General features: G+C 29.0%; 1 protein-coding gene across 9 annotated transcripts; it reads left to right on the top strand.

Moving 5' to 3' along the window:
- Positions 1–191: 191 nt before the first annotated feature.
- LOC115700825 (ABC transporter A family member 1-like) lies at positions 192–4,719 on the top strand. Of its 9 annotated transcripts, none has more exons than XR_009686424.1 (8): positions 192–712; positions 1,155–1,534; positions 1,807–1,948; positions 2,545–2,583; positions 2,766–2,862; positions 3,230–3,357; positions 3,448–3,552; positions 3,922–4,719. XR_009686424.1 is itself a non-coding variant. In XM_061110949.1 (8 exons), exons 4-8 carry the CDS (start codon positions 1,881–1,883, stop codon positions 4,132–4,134), a joined length of 591 nt encoding a protein of 196 aa, XP_060966932.1. In that variant the 5' UTR covers positions 244–712; positions 1,155–1,260; positions 1,441–1,534; positions 1,810–1,880; the 3' UTR covers positions 4,135–4,719. The 9 variants fall into 9 exon arrangements, 5 of the variants coding, with proteins under 5 accessions (XP_060966932.1, XP_060966930.1, XP_060966929.1 ...); XR_009686423.1 differs by having other exon boundaries at positions 195–712; positions 1,810–1,948; positions 2,523–2,583; XR_009686422.1 differs by having other exon boundaries at positions 195–712; positions 2,523–2,583.
- Positions 4,720–12,743: the final 8,024 nt, after the last annotated feature.

Below are 12,743 nucleotides of genomic sequence, written 5' to 3'. Positions count from 1 at the left end.
GAGGCAATGTTATTGCTAGAAAAGTTAAATTTATATATCTTTAATTTATAAAAAAGTGAAATTTGATTTTGATTTTTGAATTTCTCTAGTTTCATATGACTCCTCTAAGATTGGTAATAAAAAAGGACCTGCAAGTTGTGGGGTCTTTAAGCCAATCCGCTATATATGTTGAAAGGAAAACTCTTGTTCTGCACTATCTTAGAGGCAATGTTATTGCTAGAAAAGTTAAATGTAATCTAACACTATAATACACTATTGTTATTTATTGACATAGTTTACACACCAGACAGAAAGTAATGAAGGGAATTGTTCATTCTCTTATCTTTTCTACTGTTACTGGGTAAATTATGTCTCAACACATAATATGTTTTTTCTGCCAAAGTAGTACCACTACTATTCTCTCTATCTCTCCTCTGTGTATCCCAATATATCTTGTATTTTTCTTAGTATGCCTTTTGAGCCTAATGGAAATTTGTTGCTTGGGTTGCTCAAAACCAGTGAAGGACGCCTCGTTTAGTGTTAAACCCTCCATGCCAGCGGTGGCTACGAGTAGTTCATATAGGTAAAAAACTAGCTTACTTATATATGAATTGATCTTGCTTCTCTCTTCATATAGTGGTCCAAAGTAGCTGCTTGTGTCTGGAAGAACATGATATCCTTAGTTGGATTGATTTTGGGAGTTGGGTATATACTCGTGCTAAATTAAAATGAGGTAATTGCTCTTGACAGGTTTTATTTTCTCTCTTATTGTGAGAGAATTCTCTTGGCACAGTTAAGCTTATATTGTGACAGGTTTTACTTTTTTTTATTTAATTGTTCTTTATCACTGATTTTCATGGAATTTGTATATGATTCTCTGCATTAACTCCGGGTAATCAGCGATCAATTTTTAAACAAATATAATACATTTTAAAATAAAAATAAAGTAGAGAAACAGCATATGATTTGGTCAAATATTTAGAGGATTTTATATGATTAATTATAAAAAAATTCGGCATTAGACATGGCATATTCGTAGGAAGTTATCACACATTGGTTATCATGGTATTAGCTTTATAATTATGTATGTATTGCTTTTGATTGTTAGAAATTGAAGCATTGCCATTAACTTAGCTCCATTGTTAAGGGTTGTGTGTCATTGTATATCCTAACAGGTATTGGCTTTCAGAAGACCCTTTCTTCATAAGGTTTTAGACTATGAAGATGAATTCTTTGCTTTGTTGATGCTTGTTCTTGAGACTCATAGCTTACGGACTACAGGTTAATCTATATTTTCGTTCCGATTATATATATTTTCTTTTTCCTATTTATTTGCTGCAAAATGTTCAATTGTTCAATGTTGAATTATTTTTGAAATCGGAGTTGTAATTTTGTTTTGGATTGCCTACAAAGTTATAAGAAAATGAGTTATTCTCACTGTTTTGATGAATATGCACATAGGGTATTGTTGTGGGGCTTCATAATTTGGATGGTGTAATTCCTATAATAAGAGAATCTTCAAGCAATGCAGTTGCAACATCTGGTCTAAAAAATGGTAAGCTTTCCATGCTCTTACATTTCATATAAATAAGTTGGGTAAATCAATTTAAGAGAATTAAGTTAAGTAATACAAATATTAATAAATCCTAATAAAAATACTGACTCTAATTATGTAGTTTTAGTACAGTTGTTATATTGCTGTCTCTTCCATTAGACCATTTGTGTTTGTCACATTGGTCATGTTTTAAAATATGATAAGTCATACAAGATGGAACAGTAACATAGTGTTTGGGGACATTGATCAATTTCATCAACTCTTTCTATTAGCAGGCTAAGGCAGCTGAAACTGTGTCAGAAAATAGGAAAAACTAGATCTTAAATGTTTGTGAATTGAGATTGAAATGAAAGAAATAGTTTGGAGTTACGATGAACTTGTGAAGATTCTTCAGGTGATAGCATCAAGGCAATTGTAAGTTTGTTTTTCAATTATTTTCATATTTGCTGGCACTAAAAAATGAGTGGCATGGGAGAACTTTTAAGACAAATAAGCTATAAGAGCAGTATGACTAGCTAGCCATGAGGCATACTCCTATTGCAAATAACACTAATTTTACATCTAAATTAAAACACCATCATTAGCTAACAAATGAGAGGCTGGCTATGTTAAGTTAGGAGTAATGTATTGAATTTTTCAATCTAGGACAAAAGAAATAATTTAGTAATGGAGCTCAACAGTGGTGGTGATATCACAGGAGCTATTAATGAATGTAGTTTTAGCCATCAAAACAGTTCCTTTACCTCATATTACTCCTTCAAGTAATTATAGCATATCAGATGTTGCAGGAATGCAATTACTGTGAGTTGCACTATTTTTCAAAAACAACCAAATCTGCCAACATAAAACATAGTTGAACTTAAGCTCAGCTTTAATTGAGAACTCATTTATTGCATAACCACAAAGAATGATTTTTTTTTCTTTCAAAAGGTGAGATTTATAGTACTGTTATATTATGTTTAACTTCTCTCATTGCAAGATAATGCAGAGTGGAACTTTTACTGTTGTAGATCTCTTTCTGTTGCAAGATAATCAAAGAAAGTTTTTTGGTATATCTAATTTCATTTATTTTTATAAAATTTCTTTTTACCCAGCTTGCCTTATATCAATAACTCGCTTTATTAATAATTCAATCAAAATAAATACAATTACCCTCAAGAATAAAATGTTTGTTATGCTTAACATATTTAATTTGATCTGAATCTGTCTTAATTCTGCCCTCCTTCATCAGGTTTCTATACTTTCATATTGGGCTTCCACTTACATATGGGACTTCATCAGCTTCTTATTTCCTTTCTCTTTTGCAATTGGTCTTTTTAGTATATTTGGTATGTCTTATCTTTAAATAATATTTTATAGAGAAAAGTTGTTGATTTTGAACTACTAAATCATTGTTAAAAAATTAGATCACTTTGCAATTCAAAATGCATAAAACAAATATCAATTTAATTTTTTTTTTATTTTAATGTATTTTGATAAGCATACAAACTATTTATTGAGAAATCTGTTACTTAAAAGTGTTATGTATTGTTTTTTTTTTAATTCTCATGAATGCTCTTTTTTCTTGTGTCTACATCTGCAGTGTTTTAGATAAATATATAGATGCATGTATTTTTTAAGCAATGCATTATTGTCCAGAATAGAATAAGCCTGTTCAATTTCACTTTTACTTACATTAAAATTGATTGTCTGTAGGTCTGGATCAGTTTATCGGAAGGGATTGTTTCTTGCCAACAGTCATCATGTTTTTGGGATATGGTTTAGCTGTTGCATCGTCAACATATTGCCTTTCTTTCTTCTTTTCAGACCATACTATGGCTCAGGTGAGAAATGTTTTTATCCTTATCGATGTCCGGGCAATCATAATTTCTGCTTACGCTTTCAAGCTTATAAAAATATTTTATTCTCTGCAGAATGTAGTTCTCTTGATCAACTTTTTCTCTGGACTCATTCTTATGGTCATATCTTTCATTATGGGGCTTATTAAGTCAACTGTTAGTGCAAATTCTTTTCTCAAGGTGAGTTTCTATTAGCCAACTGGAGAAGTGTTTCTTCAGACATTACTATCAAAGTAAATGACTAAGGTTTGGATTGTGCATAAATTTTTAACCTTCCTGTTCATTGAAAAAGCAGGAGTGAAAGTCTAATATCAACTATTTTATTTTTGATTAAGAAATGGGGAATATGTATTAAAATCAAGCTGAAAAATACTCTCTTTCAGTACCTGTATGAAACTGTGCTGCTGTGAAAACTGTTAAATTAGCATATTTTACACTACAAGAGGAATGAACCTCATTAAATTAGCATATTTTTGTGATTCAGTACTATGCACTGTAGGACATTATTAATTAATTATCATTCTCGACTTGTGTACTCTACTCTTGCAGAATTTCTTCCGACTATCTCCAGGGTTTTGCTATGCTGATGGGCTTGCATCACTAGCTCTTCTGCGTCAAGGGATGAAAGATAAATCTAGTGATGCAGCTTTTGATTGGAATGTAACTGGTGCCTCTATATGCTATCTTGGTGTTGAGGTTTATATCTTCTCATTTTTTTTTAAAAAAATTGTTTTGGATATCTTGCCATTTATAATTTTTTAAGTTAGAATTGAGTACGAATTCCTTAGAAATATGATATGATCTGACATGGCTTTTGCACTTGTCACATCATTTGTTACTTCCTGTTGACACTTGGGCTTGAACTCTTGCCTTCCTACAAGGAATGGTGGAGTATAAAAAGTTTCCGACGTGATGGTTATCCTCATTTAGAACCACTTTTGGGATCCTCTGCAGAAAAGGTTGCTCTTGACTTCGATGAAGACACAGATGTGGCAATGGAAAGAAACAGAGTACTTTCAGGTTCCGTTGAGAATGCTATCATTAACTTGCGTAATCTTTCACAGATCATGCCTATAGATGCTCAAAGAATGCTTTAAGAGTTTGAGGGGTGTGTGCTTTTAGCTTTTGAGTTGGAGCTAGATCATTTTTTTTATGTTTGTTTGCCTAATTTAGTGTTAGTTTTTTTTTTGTTCAGTTAGTTTGGTTTGTATTGGGGTAACTTTTTTCTGTTTTCCATGTTGGCAACTCTGATTCATGGAGTTTGTTGTTGTAGTTCATAGACAATACAATTCAAGCAAGGACTATGTAATTGAATTTTTTATGATTGCTATTGTAATTTTTATGTAATGAATAAATGTGTTCAATATTATTTAAATAAAGCTTTTTGAATAATTTGTTTTTATTATATAATTTAAATGAATATATTTTAAATTAAAAAATAATAATAATTAGTTTTTATGACTAATTATTAGTCATTAAATAATTAATTTATGTAATTTTTTATTTATTATTGCCAACTAAATTATTTAGTCACAAAATATTAGCTTTTTCGTGACTAAATTTTAGTTGTTAAAGTTTACTTTTTTAGTTGTTGAAAGTGAATATTGGTATTTATGTGACCAATACATCAATCTTACTGTGACTAACTTTAATATATTTTGTAACTAAATTTTAGTCATAGAAAATAACATTATTTGTGACTAAATATATTAGTCACTAAATCTCTTCTACGACCGACATTCAGCGACTAAATAGTGACTAAAAATAATTAGTCACAAAAAATTTTGGGTGACTAATTAATGAGTTTTAATGACCAAAAAACTAGTCGGGGAAAATGAGTTTTTTTGTAGTGAAGGTTAGCTGGATAGTTGTATGTAGGATTTATTTAATTTTAAATTAAATAATTAATTTCAAAATAATTAATTAAATAAATAAAATATTTATTTTTCAAAAATTTAAAAAAAATTTCGAAAATTTTTAAAAAAATTTAAATTTAAAATTAAACCTATAATTTTGAAAAATTAGGTTTCAACCAACCTAAATATCATTTCAAAATTTGCTAACTACTTTTAAAATTTAAATGTTATTTTATAAATAAAAATTAAATAAAAAATTAAAAAAAATAAATGAATATCTTTTTCAAATTTTAAATGTAATTTAAATAAATAAAATAACAAAATTTAAAAGTTAGCAAAATATCTTACACCTTTTTAAAATTACATGATTATAGTTTTCTTATTTTAAATTTAAATAAGGTCAAATTATTTAAAAATGATTTAATTTAAAATATTTAAAATCTGACCTTAAATTTAAAAAATAAGATAAGATATAATCAAATTTAAAAATAAGATAGATTATTAAGCAAAAAAGATAGATACTAACTATTTTCAAATTCAAATTACACTAATATCTTGAATTAAATTTAAAAAATATTAAATTAATTCAAAATGATAATTAGAATTGAATTAGGAATAGTAATAGTATAAATACAGAACTACACAAAAAATCGGAAGTTAAATCCATGAAAAAGCATGAAAAATCAAAGAAAAACGAAAAAAAATGCGAGCTGTACGGACAGTTTTCGCGCGCGTGGGACAGTGACACCATCCCGATATTTTTCGAAACTTCAAAAAATCATAACTAATTCAAATTAAATCAAAATTGAGTTCTGTAAAAAAGTAAATTGCTTAATTTTTTCCATACTATCCAATAAAAATAATTCCAGAAACAGATATTCAATTATTTTTCACGAAAATTCACAAATATCAATCAATCATCAAATAACACTCAATACAACATGATACCCTCCAAAAACAAACAAACAATCGTTTTAAAGTCCAAATTTCTTGCAAGTAAATCAATTACCATGGCTCTGAGGCCAGTTGTTGGAATTTATTTTACCAGGATCTTAGATCTACTCACAAGTATGTTTATTAACATCCTAAAAATGAACTTTCTAAAATGATGAAATAAACACGTATAAAGTTTAAGAAACCTTATATTGGGTGCAGCGGAATATAATGACTCCTTCCCTTCAGATATCTAGCCCTTGATTCCTTTCTGTAGCAGAGCATTATCAATATCTGAACCTGAATCTCTTTCTCTGAATCTTTGATGCTGAAACCTCCTTCTTGCTGAAAGTCTTTCTTCACGATCTTCCTCACTATGATTGAGGTATCACTTGCTGTGTGTGGGCACTATTCTCACACTAAGAATTTCGAAATATTGAAGAAGAAAAGAAGAGGGAAGTGGCGGCTAAAGATAGGGAGAGAGAGAGGCTCAGTTTTTTCTGAATTAGAAGTGTGAAATTTTAGTGTAAATTTCCTGAAGCCTTCACTATCTATTTATAGCATTCCACTAGGGTTAGGTTTGAATTATTTGGCAATAAAATAATGAAAATATCAGTTTAAATTTCCTACAAAAGTGGCCGGCCCTATAAAAGTGGATTTGGGCCTCACTTTTTGCAATTTTGCAGTTTTATCTTTTCTGCATCTGATTTTCTCAAAAAACGCCAATTTTCAAATTCAACCATTTAAATGCCAATTCTAACTATTTAATAACTATAAATAATTATTAAACAATATTGTCATTTATCATATTTATTAATTGAACCATACAAAGTATCATAATTAACAAATATGCCCCTAAAACTCTTTCTTTTCAATTTCGCCCTTACTTAGTGAAAAATTCACAAATAGACATAGTCTAATTTGAGAATTATAATTGATTAATCAAAACCAATTACATGAGTCTTACAAGCAATATTATCTCAACTAGTGCGGGGACCATGGGTCTATATAACCGACCTTCCAATAAGTAGATCAAGAATTTATTACTAAAATTCACTAACTTATTAATTCTTCGTTGAATCCACGCATAGAACTTAGAATTGCACTCTCAGTTATATAGAATGCTCTATATGTTCCACCATATAGACACATCATTAGTTATCCATTGTTATAATCCTAATTTAATCAATGATCCTCTATATGAATTATCTACACTGTAAAGGGATTAGATTACCGTAGCACCCTACAATGTATTTTATCCTTAAAATACTTAACCCCTGTATAAATGATATTTCAGCTTATGTGAAATGAGTACTCCACCATTTATGTTCGTTTGGTCAAGCTCGAAGGAGATCATCCTTTGCTTACTATTCGCCAGATAGAAACTATAGATTCCATGTTTATGCTAGCGCTCCCACTCAATTGCACTACTGTGTTCCCAAAATGTACGTATCACCCTGACCTAAAAGTAGGCTTAACTAACAAATCAAAGAACACTAATAGCCTTTCAAGATTGAGCCTAATCATAACAGGATTAAGAACATTTGATCTAGGATCAACTAGGCGATATTGACTTGAATAGATATTACGGTAAGTTTAATAAATCTAAGTCAAAGTTCAATATCGGTCCCTTCCGATGCATACTCCATGCATCCAACCTGAGCTTTACTTTAACCAATGCTCTGGAAAGAACATAACACTTCTCCAAATGCAAGTAAACTCTGTTGTAGATTATCATATCAGTAAAACCCTATGTCTGATAAATCTAGGAAACTTTATTCACATAGTCATGTTTACTTTCCAATGTGTTGACGACACAATAAACAGGATCAAGTATGTGAAAAGGTTTTTCAGATGAATTTATACATTATGTACATATAATCATGAAATAAATCATGTGAACCATGCAACATTAAATGTTATTTCTGATCTATATTAATAAGTAAATCTGATTATATTGAAATGAGTTTTATTTAGGGCATAAAACCCAACAAATATCGCCTAGTTGATCCTAGATAAAATGTTCTTAATCCTGTAATGATTAGGCTCAATCTTGAAAGGCTATTCGTATTCTTTGATTTGTTAGTTAAGCCTACTTTTAGGTCAGGGTGATGTTAGGTTTTATGCCCTAAATAAAACTCCATTTCAATGTAATCTATTTTATTCAACATCAATAAAGAAACAGAAATATTTTTCATTCATTTGTGTATGTTTTGGCTCACTTTATCAATTGCTTGTCTAATTGATTTATAAATTCATCTTAAACCCTTTTCACATACTTGATCATGTTTATTGTGCTGTCATCACATTGGAAAGTAAACATGACTATGTGAATAAAGTTTCTTAGATTTATCAGACACAGGGTTTTACAGATATGATAATCTACAACAAGAGTTTACTTGTATTTGGAGAAATACTATGTTCTTTCCAGAACATTGGTTAAAGTAAAGCTCAGGTTGGATGCATGGAGTATGCATCGGAAGGGACCGATATTGAACTTTGACTTAGATTTAATTAAACTTACCGTAAAATCTATTCGAGTCAATATCGCCAAGTTGATCCTAGATCAAATGATCTTAATCCTGTTATGATTAGGCTCAATCTTGAAAGGCTATTCGTGTTCCTTTGAATTGTTAGTTAAGCCTACTTTTAGGTCAGGGTGATACATACTTTTTGGGAACACGGTAGTGCAATTGAGTGGGAGCGCTAGCATAAACATGGAATCTATAGCTTCTACCTGGCGAATAGTAAGCAAAGGATGATTTCCTTCGAGCTTGACCAAACGAAAATAAATGGTGGAGATCTCATTTCACATAAGCTGAAATATCATTTATACGGGGTCAAGTGTTTTAAGGATAAAATACATAGTAGGGTGTTGCGGTAATTTAATCCCTTTACTGTGTAGATCATTCATATAGAGGATCATTGATCACATTAGGATTATAACAATGGATAACTAATGATGTGTCTATATGGTGGAACATATAGAACATTCTATATACTGAGAGTGCAATTCTAAGTTCTATGCGTGGATTCAACGAAGAATTAATAAGTTAGTGAATTTTAGTGCTAAATTCTTGATCTACTTATTGGAAGCTCGATTATATAGACCCATGGTCCCCCCACTAGTTGAGATAATATTGCTTGTAAGACTCATGTAATTGGTTCTGATTAATCAATTATAATTCACGAATTAGACTATGTCTATTTGTGAAATTTTCACTAAGTAAGGGCGAAATTGTAAAGAAAGAGTTAACAGAGGCATATTTGTTAATTATGATACTTTGTATGGTTCAATTAATAAATATGATAAATGACAATATTATTTAATAATTATTTATAGTTATTAAATAGTTAGAATTGGCATTTAAATGATTGAATTAGGAAATTGGCATTTTTGAGAAAATCAGATACAAAAGGTGTTAAAATTGCAAAATTACAAAAATCAAGGCCCAGTCCACCTAGCCAGGGCCGGCCACCTATGTTATCTTTTTTAAATGATTTTTTCATTATTTTAATGCCATATAATTCAAATCTAACCCTAGTGGAATGCTATAAATAGATAGTGAAGGCTTCAGGAAAATTACACTTCTGAATCAGAAAAACCTGAGCCTCCACTCTCTTCTTTAGCCGCCACTCTCTCTCTCTATTCTTCATCTATATTTCGAACCTCTCTTAGTGATTAGAGTAGTGCCCACACACATCAAGCAATACCTCAATCATAGTGAGGAAGATCGTGAAGAAAGATCATCAGTAAAGGAGATTCAGCATCAAGGATTCAGAGAAGAAGATTCAGGTTCAGATCTTGATAATACTCTGCTACAGAAAGGAATCAAGGGTTAGAGATCTGAACGGAAGGAGTCATTTAATTCCGCTGCACCCAATGTAAGGTTTCTTAAACTTTATATGTGTTTAATTTATCGTTTTAGAAAGTTCATATTTATGATGTTAATAAACATACTTGTGAGTAGATCTAAGATCCTGGTAAAATAGTATCCAACAACTGGCCTCAGAGCCATGGTAATTGATTTACTTACATGATATTTGGACTTTAAAACAATTGTTTGTATGTTCTTTGGATGGTATCATGTTGTATTGAATGTTATTTGATGAATGATTGATGTTTGTGAAATTTTCGTGAAAAATAATTGTGATTTCGTTTCTGGAATTATTTTTATTGGATAGTATGGATTAAATTAAGCAAGTTAGCCTTTTACAGAACTCAATTTGGATTTTATTTGAATAAGTTATGATTTTTTGAAGATTTGACAAAATCGGGGCTGTGCTGATTTTTTCTGCGATCGCAGAACTGTCCGTACAGTTTCGGATTTTTTCCTTTTTCTTCAATTTTTCATACCTTTTCATGGAATTAACTTCCAATTTTTTGTATGGTTTTGTATATATACTATTACTATTCCTAATTCAATTCTAATTATTATTTTGAATTAATTTAATTTTTTTTTAAATTAATTCAAGATATTAGTGTAATTTGAATTTGAATAGAATTAGTATTTATCTTTTTGCTTAAAAAATCTATCTTATTTTTAAATTTGATTATATTTTTTTAAAATTTAAGGTCAGATTTTTTTAGATATTTATAATATCTTTTTAAGATATTTATAATATCTTTTAAGATATTTTAAAAATATCTTTTAAAGATATTTATAAAATCTTTTAAGATATTTTAAAATATCTTATCTTTTAGGATATTTAAAAATATCTTATCTTTTAAGATTTTTTTTAAAAATCTTTTTAGATATTTTGACCTTATTTAAATTTAAAATAAGATATTTATAATCATGTAATTTTAAATAGATATAAGATAAAAGTAGGTTTAATTTTAAATTTTTTTTATTTTCGAAATTTAAATTATTTTTTTTTAAATATTAAAATATTTTTTTTTATTTAATTATTTATTTATTCGAAATTATTTATTTAAAATTAAATAAATCCTACTTCCAACTATCCAGCTAACCCTGTTGCAGGAGTATGTGTTTTAACTTATGTGTAAGTTTTCAAAACCTATTATTACTTGATTGCAAATAGCCATGGTTACCTTTTGCCAGATCTAATGATCTGATGGCTCCCTTGGTCAAGATAATAATTTGTAACAGGTATAATTTACAATCTTCTTTCATCTGTGTATGACCTAGCAACATGATAGGACCCATCCAAAGTGTGCCTGTGTGAGCCTATGTGTTTAATTTTGTTATAGATGCATATAGGTTAATGTTGCTAAAATAAATTATCATAGTTCTTGATAGGATTTATTTAGGCCCATTTAGTTTTTGGGCCTATTCAATTAATAACAGTTGTTCTTATTAAGGTTAAATTCCTCTCTTTTGGGCCTTGTGTGAGAGTTGGGAGCCATAGAAGTGGGTACGACATACTGAACCCAGCACCCCCTCACACAAACTACCCCAATTGTGAAGGCCCATTTGCCTGATTTGAATGACTGTACTAGGTTAATTACACTAGTTTAACCTAATTAAAAATTGAATTAGCAACATAATTAATTTCATTTATTTTGAAGTTAATTTAGAAAATCATAGTTTAAAGAATTTAATATTCTAAGCTAAACTATATGTATTTTCTTGTATTTAATTAAATATAGAATTATAACCATCTAGATTCTTTCTCGAACTCATTTGAAATTTTTCATTAAATATTCCTATTTAAGTTGATATTTAGTTATCCATAACTAACCAACTTAAATCTGAATATCTTTTGAATTTAAAATTTCAAAATGAAGTTGAGGAATTTTAGGAATTGGTTATTAGATTCTTTAGATATTTTTTAAGTTGATATTTTTCAAATATTAACTTAAAATGATATCTTAGATATTTTTAGGTTAATATCTTTTTTGAATATTAACTTAAAATATCTACAAAATTAAGTGGTTACAACTTAATTTTGAATTTAATTAAATCTGATTTGAAAGATATTTAAGTTGATTTTTTAGATTCTTTCTAAAACAACTTAGATAAGATATTTTCAAATTTGTTCCATTTAAAATTCAATTTTTTTTGAATTTAATTAATAATTGAAAATTAATTAAATTTGATTTTTTAATTAAATCAATTTTGATTTTTAATTTTTCATTATTATATTATGGAACTTATTCGATATTTATTTGAATTTATTTTTCAAATTTAAATAATAATTGAAAATTAATTAAAGTTGATTTTATTTAAACCAACTTTAGTTTGTAATTTTTCATTATTATAATATCGAATTTAAATGATTATACAAAATACATATATATTTTTTTTAAAATAATGAGCTTTTAATCAAGAGACATTCGATCTCCATTGTGGGTTTTACACCGCGTTTGTTTTAGTGAGTAATCCTCCCTAATGGAGGAACGTTCATTAGCAATTTCGCACCGTTTAACCTCGCATGATAAATAGTTTGTAAGTGTTTTGTATGGTATAGATCACCTTAATGGTGGCGACCATACTTGACTTGCAAGTTATGAAACAATGGTGGAAGCTCATAAGATAGAATTGCCTTGACTCTCGCCTAAACGGGACAACGCTGAATTCCAATCTTGATCAAATAAAAGGTTGCTAGAATGTTTAT

The sequence above is a fragment of the Cannabis sativa genome, chromosome 2 (assembly GCF_029168945.1).
Source record: "Cannabis sativa cultivar Pink pepper isolate KNU-18-1 chromosome 2, ASM2916894v1, whole genome shotgun sequence".
Taxonomy (NCBI): domain Eukaryota; kingdom Viridiplantae; phylum Streptophyta; class Magnoliopsida; order Rosales; family Cannabaceae; genus Cannabis; species Cannabis sativa.
The sequence above is the reverse complement of the archived record's forward strand: the minus strand, read 5'-3'. Positions and strand labels throughout refer to the sequence as shown.